The 21,858-nt window shown below is 34.7% G+C and overlaps 1 protein-coding gene across 1 annotated transcript in view; it reads right to left on the bottom strand.

The window, feature by feature from the left end:
• LOC150094940 (neprilysin-11-like) overlaps positions 1-21,858 on the bottom strand; it is a 207,126-nt gene that overhangs the window by 151,866 nt on the left and 33,402 nt on the right. The window contains exons 4-5 of the mRNA XM_090410851.1: positions 15,870-15,920; positions 5,503-5,673 (exon numbers count right to left, since the gene is read on the bottom strand). Coding sequence (XP_090266977.1) covers positions 5,503-5,673; positions 15,870-15,920 — 222 coding nt within the window. The remainder of the gene's footprint in view (positions 1-5,502; positions 5,674-15,869; positions 15,921-21,858) is intronic.

Raw genomic sequence — 21,858 nt, 5'->3', positions numbered from 1 at the left:
TGTTCTCAAACTCTTTCATTTAATTTTCAATAATCTTTCTGTATTTTAGTCTATAGTTCACATCTGAGAGCTGCTCAACTTTTATTCGCTTTAAAACTTTCTTACATGATATTCTTTTCAATATAAAATTCAATTTTATCCTGCTCAAGACTAAATAGTGATCACTTCCAATTTCAAATCCTCTGTACACTGTGGTGTCCTGCACCAGGGAGAAAACATCACTATCAACAATAACATAGTCAATGAGACTTTTCTTATTCCTAGCCTCTTCTCTGCATGTGAATTTGTGCACATTTTTATGTTGGAACGTGGACTGGTTAGTAATAACCAGTCCATGTCCTGAGCAGAAATCCAACAGATATTTGCCATTATTATTAGCTTTGCTCTTTTCTCCAAATTTTCCCAAAATATATTTGTATGTCTCACAATCATTTCCTACTCTGCTATTTAGATCCCCAAGAAGGACCAACTTTTCCTTTTTCATTGTGTCAGTTGCTTTTTCTAAAGCCTCAAAAAATTCCTCCACTTCTACCTTAGTAGAACCTTCTGTGGGACCATAGGCATAAATAAGTCTCATTGTCCAGTTCCCCATTCTCATATTTGCGACATTACTCTACTTGAGACTGACTGCCATTCAAGAAGATTAGCCTCGTATTTTGTGTTGAATACTATGGCTACTCCTTCTTTTCCTTGATTGTTATTGCCTGAATATAACATTTTGTATTTATTGCTCAGAAAGATCTCACCAGTTTTGGTCTTTTTTGTTTCAGTCACCCTTATTATGTCGATCTGGTACTTATCTAATTCCTCAGCTAGCTCCATTTCTTTGCCATTCAGACTTCTTACGTTGATAGTACCGATCTTTAACTCTGATGATGTTGAGTTGGGGTTTGTTTTCAGATTTGTTCCAGTAGCTGACTTTTCGCTGTTCGCCCTGGTTCCCTGGCGAAAACAACGGGGGCCTTGTTTAACCGGGCGACGCCCCAGCTGGCATGAAATTTTGTCATCTTGTACCATCATTTTTTATTTTGGTTTAACCAATAAGAATACAATTTGGTCGGCTAAATCCCAAATTGCCAGCCCATCCTCGTTCGTTCAGTATCAAAGTAGATACCCAACAGGGTGCACCACGAGAAGGTGAGGATTGGACATTAGGTCAGAAGCCCTGGTCGGTTCTCTGCATTCCTTGAAAGGCTATGTGGAGATCTCCTCTCAGTTATACAGCTTTGTCATCTACCAACCAGAATACCAGACAATCCTCTCCACTCCTCCAACACTAGCATAACCAGTTCTATTTCTATGTACAATGTTGAGGTGGGTCAGAAATAAAACACATGACCAAAGACTAGAGACCACAGATATGAGAGTCCTGAGAAAGATTATAGGTGTGAACAGATGGCATCAATTGCAACATCATATTAAAAACGAGGATATTAGGAAAGAACTTGACATTGTCAGCATCCAGGAATGCATTAGCAGAGCTAATCTCAGGTGGTATGGTCACTAACAGAATGGGCAAAAAAAGATTAGCAAAACAAGTGTTCTCTGCCAGGTTGGCAGCAAAATGACCCAGAGGAAGACCAAGATATAGGTGGATTTAGGGCCGGCGGAAGCGGGCATACGGTGTATGCGGGCGCCGCTGCCGGGACACGGTTCGTAAGTTTAGTTTTAAGAAACAAAATTTTTATCATAAAACCAAAAAATTCTTAAAATGATCAATATTAAAATAAATAAGGTCGGATACACCGAATAATAAAAAAAAATTGTATATTGCCACCTCTTTGATCAGCCGGCTGTTTATAATTTTGCAGCGAAAGCAGGCTAAATGCTTGCATGCAGAATGTTGTGTCTACTGCAATCTATCTAAAGTGCAACAGTGAATGGTTTTTATGTGCAGAAACGAATTTTCGTACAAAACATTTGTTGCTAGTTAACCAGTCATAGGGTACACATCTCAGTAGGCTACTGACAGTAGCGCAGTGTGGACCATTATTTCGTCTCTGTGTCGTGTTGTGTAATATAATATAGTACTCATCTCAGTAAGCTACTGAGATGAGTAGGCTACTGTCAGATCCATATATAGGCTAATGTCAGATAACTCAGATCCATAAGTTAAAACTGGTTTGAACACTGTCATGTATACAGCTAATTTAGCGTTCTGACTAATTTCTCTCTTATTCCATATGAATTTATTCAATTGACTTCCCACCATACCAGCTGTGCTGATTCTGTTGTCTATTTCTATATTTAATTTACCATCTTCAGTAAAAATCGTGCCAAAGTAGCTGAAATGTTTTCCTTGTTCTATAGGTTCTCCATTCACAACACAGTTGACATTTTCAATGATTCTGCCTATTTTCATTGTCTTTGTCTTTTTAATGCTGACCTTCATACCACATCTATTACAACAGTTATCCAATTTAGTGAGAGAATCTTGCAGATGTGTAGCAGATTTATTTAGAAGTATAACTTCATCCGCATAAAGCAAAGAGCTGACATTAACATCTCCAAATTTGATATCATGTTTAATACCACTTTCCTTCATAATGTGATCCATATAGATAATGAATAATAGAGGGGATAATGTACATCCTTATCCATTGTCCCAGTTTGTTTATTAAAAATGAAAAAAAAAAAAACTATGAAGTTTACAAGAAATTAGTCCTAATAATCTTCAAGTATGAATGAGCAACACAAGTCAAACAAATCTTGATTCTATATTCTACTGCATCACTTTTACTAATATCAGGCAATCAATGAGACACTTTACTAATGGTGCATAACCCTCACAAAACTCCAACATAAAACAAATAAGCTGTGTGCCATCTTGCAGTACAACCATGGCATCTCCTTTTAAGTATCATATTCAATTTTAATATGTTATTAAGATATTCTTTCACATATATAAAATATGGGAGATAAACTGCAGGTAAAATTACAGGATTTCTTGTTTTCACAAGAACTTGTGATTACAGGAAATTGGTTCCTGTAATCACAAGTCTTCAAAGAAAAATGTGTGTTCTTGTGAAATGGTACAAATAAATAAACTTTTGGAAATCTTATTCATGGATGATGCCAAACAAAATGTTCTCTTTTGCAGTGATTTCTTTCCAATGTCCTAAAAAATACTGAACACCTGCTATTAGATTTTTCTCAATTCAAAATCACAATTAACTATGTTGATCAAATGTGCCACTACTGTCAAAAATCAGTGGCAGTGCAGAAATAAAATTTTATTTATTCCATTTTCAATGAACGAACACAGTCTTTTTTTTTTATGAAAAAAACAATCCTTTTAATTAACACTATATATATCTCTTCCCCACTTGTGGAATGCTCTTACATTCTTTCACTAATAACCCCCTCTATTTTTTTATTAACATCACTTCTAAGATCACAATACGATTCGAACCTCTTGTCCATGGTTTCAGCAATCGTTGTTAGTCTTGTATCATTCTGAGCAATACAAACAACAGGCTGCAAAACTTATAGCACAACAGTGATAAGGAAAAACACCGGTATCCAAAACCTAACAATAACACTATTTCTGAAAATTACAACCGCAAATTCAGACGAATCAGCTTGTGATAATTTATATAAATAACAATTTCAAATAGAAAGCCTGTACACATTCAAATTTTAAAATCATGCACAAAAGGGTTAAGTGGTAGCATTCAAAAGGATAAAAGGACACAATTTGCAAACTATGTGCTTTGCATTATGGGATACTAAGGCAAGTGATGTGAAGTCATTAGCTTCTATATATGAGTTGCTCAGGCCTGAAAATACTTCAGGTGCAACTTTGTTTGCTTAAACTTGGATAAAGGATTAAGACAAGAATAATTTCTTCGCATCTTTAATTTATAAATGTTTACAATAGTGGAAACAACTGACTTAAGTAGTGTTGCCATAAGATGCTCATTGTGAAGGATAATCAACTTCAAATCCTGTAACTGGTTGCCAGTCTGGTTGGCCGAGCAGTTAGCATATCTGCTCTCCAACTCTCAAACCAATACACTGCAGGTTTGAATACATCCATGCCCAAGAATGCCTGTAGGTGGAAGATGTATTTCATTGCCCAGTGTACCACTTCCTTGCTTATTAGAGGTCTGAGGTGGCTCAAAAAAGTTCCATGTTAGGTCTTTGGAACAGCATTTCCAAATTATGTAGACAATAATAAATTATAAAATATATAAAAACTTAAAAACAGAAAATAAAAATCCTTAGCTCACACACAGTACTAACATTACAGGTTTATAAGCTTTTCTGTAGCCTCTATATACAAGTATCCTAGTCGTGGAGTGACTTCACATGCAAACTTTGTTTGCTTACACTTGAATAAAGGATTAAACCAAGAATATAATTTCTTAGCATTTTTAATTTATCGTTTATAAGCTTTCATGGATGAGCCACATAAAAAGGGCTAATTTTTTATGCAATCACAGGAATTCAAATACTTTAAATGATAGCATTTTCAGTGCAATCTATGGGTTCTCTATATAAAATTATGTTTTTATATAGAGTAATGTATAAATACATTACAGAGTGGCAGCAATTGTAAACTGCATTCCAGTAGATTCTGTTTTCTACAATTACTAGTAACTAAGAGTACTGTGACTGAGGGTTAAGTTTGTTCTACTTTCAACACAGTTGAATATATGGTGCAGTTACCACATACTCTTCAATCCCTACATCTCAACAGTTTCACAATAATCTCATAACATCTTTATTTTTGATTATAACTTAAAAAAAAACAACTAAATTTTAAAAAATGCTATGAAATTGAAAGGTGTTATATAATTCTACTAGGGGGCTCTGTCCCCTGGTACCTATGGTTCCCCCCCCCCTGGTGCCCAACCCCTGAGTTCCAGACTTGTAGGCCAGTTCTCCTTGAATTCTGATGACTCGACTTTTGAGAACTTGAAAGGGATTCTCCCCCCCCCCGGCACATATGGCACCACCACCCTCCCCCCAAGTTCCAGACCCATAGGTCGGTTCTCCTTGAATTTTGAAAACTAGAAAGGGGGTTCCCCCCGCATCCAACACTCCTGAGTTCCGATCGGCCAGTTCTCCTTGAATTCTGATGACTCAAATTTCGAAGACTCGAAAGGTGGTTCCGCTTCCCCTGACACCTACGTCGCCCAGTCCCGCTCCCCCCCCCCCGAGTTCCGGACTGGTAGGCCAGTTCTTGAATTCTGATGACTCGAATTTTGAAGACTCGAAAGGGGTTTCCTCCTCCCCCCTGCACCTACGGTGACCCCCCTCCCCGAGTTCTGGACCGGTAGGCCAGTTCTCCTTGAATTCTGATGACTCTAATTTCAAAGACTCAAAAGGGGGTTTTGCCTCCCCCCAGCACCCCAAGTTTCAAAACATTTCAAATAACTTGAAAAAAACATGACAAAAACTTTACACAAAAAGGCTTATCATTTTATATATATAGGGTAGATAAAGATATCTGCTTGAATGTGGAATACTATACAACTGTTCAGGTATATTACTAACCTGTAACTTCTTTTGTAACCTGATGCTGAAGAATTCTGTATGGAGTAATTGATGAAGCAGTTTCAGGAAGAATTTGTTTTGAAATCCATCCTCCACAAGCAAATTCATAAAAATCATCACAGGGATTTACAGAAAAATTTAGATATTCAGAGAGTGGCATGAGTTTATATGCTGAAAAAAAAAAAAAAAAAAAATCTGTAAAGATAAGATATAGTCAATTCAAATAATTTTTGTCAAGTCAACTTATTGTTTTAATTTCTAATTACAGTAAGTAATTAGAATGTGTGTGTGTGTGTGGCTGATTCATTCTGAAGCTTTCTGCACATCAAATTGTGCTCAATTAGAATGTATTTTTGACATATATGTTCATTTTCAAAGGATAATTAAAGCCACACAGCTTACAAAAAGAAAACTTTCAGAAAATGAAATTTTATTTAGTATTATATCGAGTGCATAAATATAAAAGCTTATGTAATTGTAAGAAAACTGATACATACATTACTACATATTTATTATGATCACATACATATTAATCATTTAATATGTTCCCCAACTCTGCAGATGTTAATGGAATTTTGACGTACTTGTCTAATGATGCCTGTACTACCATAGCTCTTTTTCCCCCTCAAATCATGCACTTTAGTAGTGCATGATTTTTTCCCCAAAAATAGTGCACTACTCCAAACATTTTTGCAAACTATTTAGTGCCTGGATCCAGGCCTTTAAGGTAACAAGTCCTTCAATCATTTTAAAGCATTCTGCCATCTGCTTAGTCTTATGTTGCTTTGATAGATCAACTTCTTCCTCTGAAACCTCATTGCTCAAGCTTCATTGTTCAATTTCTTTGTATGATTTTGCAACAATTCAATAGTCATTTACTCTATTATATCATCATATTCTTCAGATCCTTTTAGTCTCCCGAGTCATAATGCACTCTTCTTACATGTGGATGGCATGGTTGGCCGAGTGATTAGCATATCTGCTCTCCAACCAATAGGTTGCGGGTTCGAATCATGCTGCAGAATGGATGTTTGTGAATGTCTTACCTTGTGTACTCTATAACCTTGGATATGGACAGCAGTATGACCTCAGCAGTTCTTGCACCATTAAAACCATAAATTATTATCATCATCTTATGCATATGTATTTTCATCACTTTTACATTTCTCAGACATGTTTAGGGTTGTTTATATTTTGTTTAAAATAAGCTACATAGGCTCACTAACAAGAAAACTTGCACTCATGATGAAAAAAGTGGCAATGCCACTCAGTTATGCATCAGTTTAATAGGAAAGCCATCTGTTATGTTTAAGGTGGCACTCAAATAGTTTAGCTAGTTATAAGTCAAAGAGCCACAATAATGCTTCTAAGAATACAAGTAACTTGAATCTAGATAACTCATGGACTTATTTGTAATATCATTTAAAAGTTAAAATACAATACATATTGCATTTTAATATAAAAATGCAAGATTTTCATATAAAGAATATGTAATTCATTGGCCTGATTATGAGTTACAAAATGAAAATCATATAATCAGTAAATATAAGAAGCAAGAATCAGGATGTCATGTTTACCAAATAGGTGATCTAACTGAAAAAAAAAAGATGCCAGATTATAACAAAAACATGCTAGTGTATTTTGCTCTCTAAAATTTGCAAGTTAGAAATTTAATGAAATATAGTAGAAGATTTACTTTGCTAAATCAGCACAAATGCATGCATGTAGACACACTACTTTTTAAATATTTACACAGATCATCCTTAAGTCAAAATCAAAAAACATGAATATCTGACAAAAGTAAAATGCTATATGCATTCTTTGAACAATGAACATGAATGTTTCAAGATAGAATATACTGATGGAAACTCAAAATGTTTATAGTTAATAACCATTAACTTTTATGAGGTTGTTAATATACATATATTAGAACGCAAAGATGTAAAAAAAAAAAAAAAAAAAAAAATCTGGAATGAGCAGCACATACTACAGAAACCAGATTCAAAGAAGCACAACAGTATGCTAAAATGGCCTATTACAATTTCTCCCTCATGTTTTTCATATAAAAGAGTCATCGGAAACATTAAAAAAACCCTGATCAACAGTGGCGGATTACCCATTAAGGAAATGGGGCACATGCCCTTAAAATAATAAAATCTCGTTATTTTAAGCGAAAATTTTTTCAAAACAATTATTATGTTTTAATACGTATTTTGAGCAGCGCGCCACTATCTATGCTTTAAATAATGCCGCAATACTCAATAGATAGCGTTTTGAACAGTGCGCTATCTACGCTTTAAATTAAACCGCATTACCAATGCTGGGGCACGGCGTTGTTGACAGCTTAGAGGTCACAAAAAATGATTGCATTGCCGAGATAGGAAGTTTCGCCTGGTTGCTCCTTAACTTCATTTGTTATTGAATCGTGTAAGAGTGAGGTGTTTGTTTCAAAAATAACTTTTTAGTGTGACTTTTCGTGTTTTCATTATTTGAGTGTAGTGCAAGTAAAAAAAAAAAAAACTGATAAAAAAATTTAAAAAAAATAAAAAAATTTATTATTTATCATCCTTTAACAGGCAGAAAAATCCAGAAGTTCAAAAAATTCAAAAGTACAAAATTTCATTTATTTGTCACCTAACTTTTATTTTTATTTTTTATTCTTTTTTATTATTATTATTTTTTGGGTTCCCCCCCCAAATATAATTTACCTGGGGGCCCCAACCATCCTTAATCCGTCACTGCTGATCAATGTAAGAAGAAACAGATATGATTCTATATCATGTTTGTTTGGTCATCAAAGAAACCTGGTGCATGCTGATCTCAGACACTTTTCCCATTATATTAGTCTATTTAAAATATTCTGTATCACTAACTTGCTTGCAGATTAACTCAGTAATATAATATCAGTGGGGTTTTTATTTCACTCTTCTGAAGAAGTGTACTATAATGCACACAAAACTAATAGATTTAAACTTAATAAAATAATTGTTCAACAGTCTCCATGTGATATATATCAAACAAATGCTCAACACTGATCAAAAAAAATTCAAAAGTACAAAATTTTGGTTTCAACTAAATCGTTTTTATTGGCAAAATGATTATTCCAACTGATGTTAATAAAAATTTGAATTTATAATGGAAGTTTAATGAAATCTGATATTTAAGATCTCTCTTAAAATTTTTCAAATAATTTCCAGCCTGGTTGGCTGAGTGGTTAGCATATCCACTCTCCAGATGAAAGACTGCTAGTTTGAATCCCACCATGGACATGGATGGTTGTTATTTTCACAGACAATCACAAATATCCATCTGTGGGCATGGATGTTTGCGATTGTCTGTGAAAATACTAGTGGTGGGGGTAGCAGTAGATAACGTTGGTGTAGATGATGCAGTTTGCTGTGGTTGGTGAATACAGAGAGTAGTAGAGTAGGTGCCCTCTCTCGATGAGTCTTTGGACTCCTTGGAGGTGTTATATAATAATAATAATAATAAATTTCATTTTTTCTTTTTAATTCAATAAATATTTCATTCCTTCGTGGGTGACCACTACTCTACTTACTGGAGGCCTGAAGTGGGTTGAAACAGTTTCATTTTTGGTCTTTAGCACAGATCATCAAATTCCTAGTACAGAATATGACAGTACTACATGAAAAACTTACATCATTACTAATTTCCTATCTACAATTTTCCTCCAAATCAGTCTGTTACCTGTCAAGACTCCAACATTATCAGATCTTATATTTCTAACTTCTAAGGCACTTTTTACTGTATCAATCCACCTATACCTTGGTCTTCCTCTGGGTCTTTTTTCCTGCCAACCTAGCAGAGAACACTTGTTTTGCTAATCTTTCCTCTCCCATTCTATGACTAATCTTTTGCTAATTTTTCCTCTCCCATTAAGTGACCATATCGCCTGAGATTAGCTCTCCTAATGCATTCCTGGATGCTGACAATGTCAAGTTCTTTCCTTAGGAAAGAACTAATATCCTCGTTTTAATATGATATTGCCATTGATGCCACCTGTTCATGCCATAATCTTCTTCAGGACTCTCATATCTGCAGTCTCTAGTCTTCAGTCAAATGTTTTATTTCTAAACAAGCTCTCAGATCCATAAGTTAAAATTGGCTTGAACACTGTTGTATATAGCTAATTTAGTGTTTTGACTAATTTCTCTCTTATTCCATATAAATTTATCAATTGACTTCCAACCATACCAGCTTTGTTGATTCTGTTATCTATTTACATATTTAATTTACCATCTTCACTAAAAATCATGTCTAAGTAGCTGAAATGTTTTACTTTTTTTATAGGTTCTCCATTCACAATGCAGTTGATATTTTCAATGCGTCTATTTTCATTCTCTTCGTCTTGCTATTGCTGATTTTCATACCAAATTTATTACAACAGTTATTCAATTTTGTAAGTATTGAGACTGGATTTATTTAGGAGTATAACATCATCTGTATAAAGTAAAGAGCTGATATTAACATCTCCAATGGAATTAAACCTGATATTTTGATATCAGATTTAATAGCACTTTCCTTCATAATGTGATCTATATAGATAATGAATAACAGAGGGGATAATGTACATTCTTGTCTGACACCAGATTTAACATTAAACCATCTTGTATGATATAATATGTATGTTGATGAATTTTAGAACATTAACTCACTTGTATGTCGATGCGCAAAAATGAGACTGGGATCGAATACTTGTAAGTATCAGTAAATAAGAACCACGCACGTGTTGCAATCCCGCTCCCACTGCGCCGGCCAGCAGGAACCACCAACATCCGTTTATTGGTAAATACATCATTTTGGCCTATTTGATTGGCCTCAGTAACTATTTTCATGACCTTACTCCATCTTACAGGTCCATGAATAGTTCCTATTCATGGACCTGTAAGATGGAGGTACTGATCCCACGATTCACTCTTAATTGATTACCTCCATGTCTTTTGTCATGGAGGTAATCCAAGTTAACCGAATTAAATATTACCCATACAATGATGTCTTATATTTCTCTGTCGACCCCTGAGCCCGAATCGACCCCTAACAATGTCATATCGACCCCTTTGGTGACCACTGCTCTAAGAGCACAAGCTGACTTATTCACAAGAAACTTTTGATATGTATTACTCTTTTCTTTCACTGCCTGTTTAACTTCTGTGCCACCATGGAGTTCTGATTTTTCTATCCTTGCAGACAACCTGACGATATGCTTCTCTGGCTGAATCAATTAATGTTTTTTTCAGAATTTGCCACTGAACCTCCAAGATTTGTTTCCTGTTCTCAAACTCTTTAATTTTTTCTTGAATAATATTTGTGCATTTTATTCTACAGTTCACATCTGAGAATTGCTAAACTTTTATTCACTTTAAAACCTTGCATGTTCTTCTTTTCAATTTGAAATTCAATTTTATCCTGCTCAAGAATAAATGGTGATCACTTCCAATTTCAAATCCTCTATACACTTTACTGTCCTGTATCAGTGAGAAAACATCATTATCAACAATAACATAGTCAACTCGACTCTTTTTATTCCTTGTCTCTTCTCTCCATGGGAATTTGTGCACATTTTTATGTTGGAACATTGTGTTAGTAATAACCAGTCCATGCCCGGAGCAGAAATCCAACATTTATTTGCCATTATTATTAGCTTTGCTCTTTACTCCAAATTTAAAAAAAATATTTTTGTCATCATCATCAAATTCCTGCCATGTACCCTCAAAGGGTGTACAGGAAATGATAGTACTACATGAAAAAAATTACATCATTACTAACTTCATATCTACAATTTTCCTCCAAATCAGTCTGTTACTTGTCAAGACTCAAACATTATCAGATCTCATATTTCTATCGTCTAAGGCACTTTGTAACGTATCAATCCACCTATATCTTGGTCTTCCTCTGGGTCGTTTTGTTTGCAGAGAACACTTGTTTTGCTAATCTTTCTTCGCCCATTCTGTTTAAGTGACCATACCACCTGAGATTAGTTCTGCTAACGCATTCCTGGATGCTGACAATGTCAAGTTCTTTCTGAATATCCTCGTTTTTAATATGATATTGCCATTGATGCCATCTGTTCACGCCTCTAATCTTTCTCAGGACTCTCATATCTGCGGTCTCTAGTCTTTGGTCAAGTGTTTTATTTCTGACCCAGCTCTCAGATCCATAAGTTAAAATTGGTTTGAACACAGTCTTGTATACAGCTAATTTAGTGTTCCGACTAATTTCTTTCTTATTCCATATGAATTTATTCAATTGACTTCCCACGATACCAGCTTTGCTGATTCTGTTGTCTATTTCTATATTTAGTTTACCATCTTCAGTAAAAATTGTGCCTAAGTAGCTGAAATGTTTTACTTGTTCCACAGGTTCTCCATTCACAACACAGTTGACATTTTCAATGATTCTGCCCATTTTCATTGTCTTTGTCTTTTTATTGCTGACCTTCATACCATATCTATTACAACAGTTATTCAATTTAGTCAGAGAATCTTGCAGACGTGTAGCGGATTTATTTAGAAGTATAACATCATCCGCATAAAGCAAAGAGCTGACATTAACATCTCCAATTTTGATATCATGTTTAATACCACTTTCCTTCATAATGCGATCCATATAGATAATGAATAACAGAGGGGATAATGTACATCCTTGTCTCACACCAGATTTAACATTAAACCATCTTCCTGTACTTCCTTCAGTTCTAACTGTTGACTTACAACTCAAATAAAGACTAAGTATTGCTTGATATAATGCCCCATTGACACCATATAACTGTAGCGTATTGAATAGCTTCTCTCTTGGCACCTTGTCATATACCTTTTCCAAATCGACAAAACTTAAATACAGATCTTTGTTATATTCCCATGCTTTCTGGACTATTTGTTGTAAAGTGAAGATCTGATCCTGGCAGCCTCTATTTGGCCTGAATCCAGCTTGTTCTTCACCCAGCTTTTCTTCCACAATTCTTCTCAACCGTTTCTCAAGTATACTTGCATAGATCTTGCCAGGAACACTCAGTAGGGAAATACCTCTGTAATTCGCACATTCAGTTTTATTTCCCTTTTTATATATGGGTACTATGAGAGCTCTACTCCAATCATCGGGAATTCGTCCCTCTGTCCAGGCTTTCTGAACTATGCAGTGCAGCCACTGTAAGACTTTTATACCACCATACTTCAGCATTTCTGGTCGAATATCATCTACTCCTGCTGCCTTTCCACATTTCAAGCCTTTGATGGCTTTTTCTACTTCAAGTATGGATATGTATTCCTGACTGCATGCCTTGTTAGTGTTTTTTACCACTGTGCTGTCATCACTGCTTGTCTCGTTTAGCAGTTTTTCAAAATAATTTCTCCATACTTCAAGGATATCTTTTACTCCTGTTTTCATGTCACCTTTATCATTCTAACCGCGTTTACAGCACTCTTTCCTCCATTCCTAAGCTTCTTCAACAACCTCCAGAATACTTTGCCACCTTCTTGATATTTATTTTCTATATTCTTGCCAAAGTCCTCCCATGACTTTTTTTTAGCTAGTTTTACACAGTGTTTAGCATTCTTACATTTGTCTCGGTATTCTCTAAGAGCACAAACTGACTTATTTGCCAGGAACTTTTGATAGGCTTTCTTCTTTTCCTTCACTGCCTATTTAACTTCCTGTGTTCACCATGCAGTTCTCATTTTTCTATCCTTGCAGACAACTTCACCACATGCCTCTCTAGCTGAATCAATCATGGTTTTCTTCAAGGCTTGCCACTGAATCTCCAAGGTTTGATTCCTATTCTAAAACTCTTTCATTTTTTCTTCAATAATCTTTGTGAATTTTTGTCTACAGTTCACATCTGAGAGCTGCTCAACTTTTATTCGCTTTAAAACTTTCTTACATGTTATTCTTTTCAATATACAATTCAATTTTATCCTGCTCAAGACTAAATAGTGATCACTTCCAATTTCAAATCCTCTGTACACTCTGGTGTCCTGCACCAGGGAGAAAACATCACTATCAACAATAACATAGTTAATGAGACTTTTCTTATTCCTTGCCTCTTCTCTCCATGTGAATTTATGCACATTTTTATGTTGGAACATGGTGTTAATAATAACCAGTCCATGTCCTGAGCAGAAATCCAACAAATATTTGTCATTATTATTAGCTTTGCTCTTTTCTCCAAATTTTCCCAAAATATTTTTGTATGTCTCACAATCATTTCCTATTCTGCTATTTAGATTCCCAACAAGGAGAAACTTTTCCTTTTTCATTGTGTCAGTTGCTTTTTCTAAAGCCTCAAAAAATTCCTCCACTTCTACCTCAGTAGAACCTTCTGTGGGACCATAGGCACAAATAAGTCTCATTGTCCAGTTCCCCATTCTCATATTTGCCCACATTACTCTACTTGAGACTGACTGCCATTCAAGAAGATTAGACTCGTATTTTGTGTTGAATACTATGGCTACTCCTTCTTTTCCTTGATTGTCATTGCCTGAATATAACATTTTGTATTTATTGCTCAGAAAGATCTCACCAGTTTTTGTCTTTTTTGTTTCAGTCACCCCTATTATGTCGATCTGGTACTTATCTAATTCCTCAGCTAGCTCCATTTCTTTGTCATTCAGACTTCTTATGTTGATAACACCGATCTTTAACTCTGGTGATGTTGAGTTGGGGTGTGTTTTCAGATTTGTTCCAGTAGCTGACTTTTCGCTGTTCGCCCTGGTTCCGTGGCGAAAACAACGGGGGCATTGTTTAACCGGGCGACGCCCCAGCTGGCATGAAATTTTGTCATGTTGTACCATCATTTTTTTATTTGGGTTTAACCAATAAGAATACAATTTGGTCGGCTAAATCCCAAATTGCCAGCCCATCCTCGTTCGTTCAGTATCCAAGTAGATACCCAACAGGGTGCACCACGAGAAGATTGGACATCAGGTCAGTAGACCTGGTCAGTTCTCCGCATTCCTTTAAAGGCTATGTGGAGGTGTCCTCTCAGTTATACAGCTTTGACCCTTAAGCACGTCTGCTACTATTTAGATCCCCAACAAGGACTAACTTTTCATTTTTTATTGTGTCAGTTGCTTTCTCCAAAGCCTTAAAAAATTCCTCCACTTCTACCTAAGTAGAAGTTTCTGTGGGGCACAAATAAGTCTCATTGTCAAGTTCCCCGTTCTGATATTTGCCCACAACACTCTACTTGATATTGCTTGTCATTCAAGAAGCTTAGCTTTGTATTTAGTGTTGAATACTATAGCTACTCATTTTACTTGATTGTCATTGCCTAAATATAATATGTTGTATTTATTGCTCAGAAAGATCTCACCAGTTTTTGTCTTTGTTTTTTCTTTGCTACAGTCACCCCTATTATGTTGATCTGGTACTTATCCAATTCCTCAGCTGGCTCCATTTCTTTACCATTCAGGCTTTTCATGTTGATAGTACTGATCTTGAACTCTGGTGATGTTGAGTTGGAGTTTGCTTCAGATTTGTTCCAGTAGCTAACTTTTCACTGTTCGCCTTGGTTTCCTGGTGAAAACAATGATGGCCTTGTTTAACCAGGCAATTCCCCAGCTGACATGAAATTCTGTCATGCTGTACCATCATTCTATTATTGTGGTTTAAACCAATAAGAATACAATATTGGTCGGTTAAATCCCAAATTGCCAGTCGATATCCAGTTAGATACTTTACAGGGTGCAACAAGAGAAGGTGAGGATTGGACATTAGGTCAGAAGCCCTGGCCGCTTCTCCACATTCCTTAAAAGGCTACGTAGATGTCTTCTCCCAGTTATACATGCTTGGCCCTTAAGCACCCCATATAAAAATATATATAAATAAAAAATATATAAAAATAAAGTGCAAAATTTTTATGTGATTCTCACCAACAAAATTTTATAGAATTCCTCATGGAACTCCATTGTTTGCCCATGGTACAAATGAACTATTGTTTTACTAATAACCTTTCATGGGTGGGAACCACATAAAACTATTTCCTTTTCCATTCTGCTTACAATATTCTTCCATTTCCTCATCAGTATTTTTCTCTGAGTATCTTGTTGTCTAGCTTGTATATCTCCTCCTCATCTAACAAACCAGATGGTGGTGAAATACCACCACCCAGCTTACTGAAGGCATGAAAATTTATCTACCAACTAAATGACTTTCATAAAACATTTGTAACATATGACGGGATTTGAATCCAGAGATTATCAATAATAACATAGAATCTCTGTACTTGACCAAAAACTCAATATTTGTTTATTCTATAAAGAGATCAAAATAATTTGATGTTTATCAAACTATTAGAAAAATAAAGTAAAATAAAAATAAAAAAAAGTAAAGACACCGAAATTAAATTATACCTTCGTGACATTCATCATCAGTGCAATTTTTCACTTGAGAATATCCAGCACCTAAAGAGTACATTTAAAGTTTTTAAAATTAGGCTTACATTATATTTACTCAAACTTCAAGATATCTAGTAATACAATAAGTTTTTAAAGTAAAAAAAAAAAAAAGTATTTTTATTTATGGGAACATGCTCAAGTAGCATGTTATTTTAAAAAAGAAAACCATATTCAGAATTCAGATAATACTTGAATCTTTTGTAAGTTATAATGAACTGGAAACATATAGATTTAAAAATTACAGTTAACTCACACTATAACAAATTCTTATACTGAATTTCTTTTAACACAACAGTACACCTAAGCAGCTTTGGAATACAAGTATCAAAACAATGAGGGAAGTTTTTTCACTTGGCTATACTACCAATTATATATTATATTATCCAAGTGTAAGCAAAAAAACACTGGGGCAACTCGTGGCAAAGGTGGTATAAGTTCTCATCACTTGCCTTAGTATCCCATAATCCAAAGCACATCTCCTTGCGGACCATAATGCCATAATGCAAAGCACATCTCCTTGTATAATGCTATGCATTAAGGGAAGGGCTACCTAGACCGGTTTCGACCTTTATTGAGGTCTCATCAGTAGGAGCCAGATCGAGAGGTGGTGGTACTAAGGTGAAGTACTGGAGAAGTCATATTTCCATATACCAGTTGCCAAAAGGTGTCACACCTTATTATTAAAATTCTCTGGATTAGAGATAAGTTGATGGAAGTTTATTCACTTGGCTATGTGACAATTATATATTTGGTTTAATCCTTTATCCAAGTGTAAGCAAACAAAGTTTGCTCCTGAAGTATTTTCAGGACTGGGGCAAATCGTGGCAAAGGTGGTATAACTTCTCATCACTTGTCTTAGTATCCCATAATGCAAAGCAAACTTCTTGTGGACATGTATAATGCTATGCATTAAAACCAATCACTACCCAGACTGGTTTTGACCTTTATTATTATGGAAATATGACTTCTCCATTACTTCCACTTAGTATCACCACCTCTGGGTCTGGCTCCTACTGATGAGACCTCAATAAAGGCCGAAACCGGTCTGGGTAGTGACTCTTCCCTTAATGCATAGCATTATACATGTCTGCAAGGAGATGTGCTTTGCATTATGGGATACTAAGGCAAGTGATGAGAAGTTATACCACCTTTGCCACGAGTTGCTCCAGTCCTGAAAATACTTCAGGCGCAAAATTTATTTGCTTACCAGTTATATATTTGGTTTAAGGATTAAACCAAATATATAACTGGTATCAAAACAATGAATTTAAGTTCTTTTGATCATTACATTTCAGCCATTAGCATTATACCTACATGTTACCATGTACACTTCTCTTAGTTATAGACAGATAAATCACCTATTTATCTGTCTATAACTAAGAGAAGTGTACATGTAAATAACATTAGATAATGATATATAGAAAACTAAGAGTGGTATGAGCACCATTGCAAAGATTACAACAGAAGTGAATGTTAACATGTATTCATTAGAGATTGGTGATAGTCAACCTGTTCTAACTACAGTCACCTCCCATTATGTAAAGCATTATATAGTCAACCATCACTATAAAACACACACACATCACATTGCTATACTAAAGAAAATGGAAATTCACTTATTTATCAATTATTATTGTGGTCCCCACAAGTTGACTCATTATACCAAACTTGCAGGGCCACAGGAATAATTGATAAATAAGTGAATTTCCATTTCCTTTAGTATAGCAACGTGTGTGTGTGTGGGAGGCTTTACAGTAGTTTGTTATAGTGAATGAAAATAGCAGTATGCTTATGAAGCTTTAGTTGACTTTTTGGTAGTTTTTTATAGTGATGGTTGACTATATATTGCTTTACTATAATGGGAGGTGACTATAGCTAGAACAGGTTGACTATCACCAATCTCTAACGAATACATGTTAACATTCACTTCTTTCTTAAGAAGCAAATGTTAGAATATATATATATATATATTCTAACATTTGCAAAACTTCTACAAACTATGGACATCTTGAATTCCAGTTTGAGAGAATGCAATAATGCACAATGGGAGGAACACAAAACCATTTGACACTTTCCTATTCCTTCAATCAGTTTAGCCTGCTCAACTATTCTTGGATGTTTTTTCATTATCATCATCGTCATTGTTATCAATTTCCTGTTATGTACCCCTTGAGGTACATAACAGGTACTATGATAATATTACATAATTAAGTTTATATAATTACTAATCTCCTGGAGGAAAATTTATCCAATTTTCCTCCAAATTAGTCTATCACTTGTCAGCACTCTAATATTGTCATATCTTCTATTTCTTTCTTCTAAGGCTCTTCTGATTGATGTCTTATCATTATATTTCCATCTTTTAATAACATTCTAGTTGTGCTACAGTTGCACAAACTAATTAATGACTAATATAACATGCTAATGACAATACAACTTGATAGAAGATAATTAGAAACCATGTCTTATTTCTAGTACTTTACACAACTATGGTCATTTTACATGCATTCCCTATTCCCTTGCCATGGGTTACTACTACACAGTATTAAAAAAAAAAAAAGTCGGGTGGAGAGGTGGGATTTGTATAATTTTTGCAACACCGTACTATAAGGTGCATGTATGTATTCCTCTTATGTATTAGGCTCAGCTGATGGTTACAGCCAAATCACTTGGTTTTTTATAAAGTTATTTGGTTTATAAAAACATTCTTATAAATGTTTCTTGTGACCTTCAGTCTAGTGGCCTGATCTAGAATATGCTACCAAATATATTTTTGCTGAACTATTTGACAGAAATTTAATTTGTGCAGTTAACTAAAGAAGGAAAGATGTGAGGCAATATTTATCTAATGCAATAAATTCAAGTTACTAACATTAATACACAAAATGTATAAAATTAAAAAACAGTTACTTATAACAAGAATACAAAACAAAAAAAAAAGTTTAAAATGGCAAAGTAAAACTAAATAAATAAATAGAAAAGATTATATGATTCTGCATAGCTCAAAGCTCTCTAAGTTGATTATGGTAGAATCATTAAGTGATCAACAAATGGCTAGCTATGCATTGTGCAAAAAACCTAGCATAGTATAGAAGTCTTCAACTTGCCTTGTGATGTAATGTTAAATGTCACTCAAGTTTGATACATTCAACAATTCCAGGTTCTTTGATTAATTTCTTCATAGACTGTCCAATATTTGGCATGGACTACTTCACAGTTAATTTCAACTATTAACAAAACTTTTAGAGGTGCATAGTTTGTTGATGACTTCCAGATTCTATAGCATACATATTCTAAGATCACATACTAAGGAGACAGAAGACAGAGATAATAACAATGGTATCATTCACTGTCATAGGTGCAAATGCCTTAGGCTCAGACTAAATATCCAGTGTTCAACCACGTGGTTATCACAGTTCAGTGCATTAGAATCATATTTCTAGTGACCTAATGGCAGACTTACCTGATTATGAATTTAACACAGGTCTGATGATGCTGCTGGAATGAAAACATACTATCTTGGTTACTGATGTCTGTATACACACACACACACACACACACACACACACACACACACACATCAGCTAATAACATGTAAATTATCATTTCAATACCACAAACTATACACCTTTATGGATTCAGCAATAAGTCCTTAGTGATGAAGAACATAACACAGCTATGTGGGATAATAAGACTGTTGCTGTGCCGTGTCAGGACTGGCAGACCACACTTAGGACACTCCTTCACACTGGATTAAATAGAAAACAATTTACACTATGTAGAAGTCGTTACAAGTCAGAAAGACTATTTTTAGAGTCAGCAATGGCTATGAAGCATTCTATCCTCAACAAGTATGGCTGCATTAATCTGTCAAAAATTTGGGAGACATTTTAAGATCAACCCCCTACTCAACTGCAATACTTCTTTTATTCAACATTAGAGGGTGCCAAATTAGAACTATAGATTTTTCATTGGTTACAATTTGAATTGTTTCCCTTACTGTCAAGTGCAAACTGTAACATGCTGTTTTGCTTTGAAGATGCTGGTTTGAAATCCATCCAAATATAAGCCACTTAATAAACATCCTTTCATAACTGTTTTGTTTGGTGTTCTAATACCGTTAAAAAGTTATGAATAATGTCTGACACCTAAACTTGTCAACTAAATATAGGTCTGAGAATTAGGTTAGAAATAAAAACAATTGAAGACTGGAGACTATAGAAAGGAAAAATGAGAAAAATTAGGAGAGTAAACAGATGACATCAATGACAGAATCATATTAAAAATGAAGGCATTAAGAAGGAACTTGATATTGTTTGCATTTAGGAATGCATGAGCAGAGCTGATCTATAGTGGTATTGGTTACTTAAGCAAAATGGGAAAGGAAAGGTTAGCAAAACAGCTATTTGATGCCAAGATGGCAAAAAAATAATCCAGAAAAAAGACAAGATAGGTGTCCTGAAGAAATATAAGATTTGACACTGCTGGAGAACTGACAAGTGATAGACTAATTTGGAGGAAAAGTGTTAACAGGACATTAGTATTAATATAAACTTAATCATGTAATACTCTCATGGCATCCTGTATTCCCCTTGATGATGAAGATTATAAATTTTTTTAAAGTGTGGTACATGGACTCCTGGAATATGCAAAAGGTCTTTGAGAGGGAGGTACATAGCACTTTAAAAAAAAAAAAAAAAAAAAAAAAAAAACTTTGATTACTTTTGTTTGTTTGTCTTTAATTCTATATTTTTGTTGTTATATTGTCATAGATAAGTGCAGGTCTATAATTAATTTTTCAGTAACTAAAAAATCTAAAGGAAGTGTTAATCAAAGTGCATACATGCACTGACTGAGCTCCATTAAGGCTGCCTTCCATATGCATGCTTCTGACTCTGTGCATTAAAAGTTTCAAATAGTTCGAACCATGCAGTTGGATCTCTCCTCTAAATTTCAGAATCAACCATACTTGAAATTGTAATTTTTCTCGGTAATTGTTCTGCCATCCATGCATGCATGCACCTATACATGTTAATAGTGTTTGTGTCACAAGTTGTGATAGATGTACAGGTTACACACATGCAGAATACTCTTACCTTTATTAAGAAATCTTGAAGTGCAGTCTAATAATCGTATGTTACGCTTTTCGTGCAGGCCTACGCATTTTACCGCATAAGCTGCTGTAACCGAATAATCCCGTGGAATAGGTTGGTTGCTTCTTATTCCCGGTAGTGTCCCATGTCTGTTGAAGCATGTGTTTCATGGGGACAGTTTGCCTGCTTTGCGGGAGGAAAAACCCTGCTGTCCACGCCCAAGACCGACTAACTTGGCTACAGCTGAGGAAGATCCTTAAGTCCCTCACATCATCGACAGGAATCGAATCTAGGGCACTCCTTCCCCAGACATATGGTTGCAAAGCACGTTTTAAATAATTAATATTAAAAATATTAATTATTTAAAAAAATATCTTTTTTGTATTTCTTAAATCCTCTAATATGAATAATTCACCAGTTAAAAACAGGTTGTTTGAAATGTACAACAGAAAATTCACTATTTTCTGTTATATGTTTCAAACATATAACAGAAAATAGTGAATTTATTGATGCCAAGGTTGGCATCATTAAATATGAAGAAAAAATATTCATATTTAAATGAATAAACTATAATTAAACTTAAAATTACTATTAACTTTTTTTTTCTGCTAAAGGAAATAGAAATAATTGTTGTAACTGTCAGAAAGAACATGTTGATGCATATTTGTTATGAAAGTAATGAGTACTGGCCCTTAATTTATCATAATGTTAATATAAAAAAATAAATACTTCATAATTACTCGTGCCTGAATGTGCTATAACTTTTCCCAAAATTGTCATTGCCTGAGAGGATAATGCTGGCTTTTCTAAAATTTTAAAAGGAGTACGTGGGTACTAAAAGTTTGGGAAAC

This window comes from Typopeltis vanoorti, chromosome 21, assembly GCF_054136105.1.
Source record: "Typopeltis vanoorti isolate ZY-2024b chromosome 21, IOZ_Tvanoo_1.0, whole genome shotgun sequence".
Classification (NCBI taxonomy): domain Eukaryota; kingdom Metazoa; phylum Arthropoda; class Arachnida; order Uropygi; family Thelyphonidae; genus Typopeltis; species Typopeltis vanoorti.
Note: the sequence above shows the minus strand (reverse complement) of the source record. Positions and strands in the feature narration are given on the sequence as shown.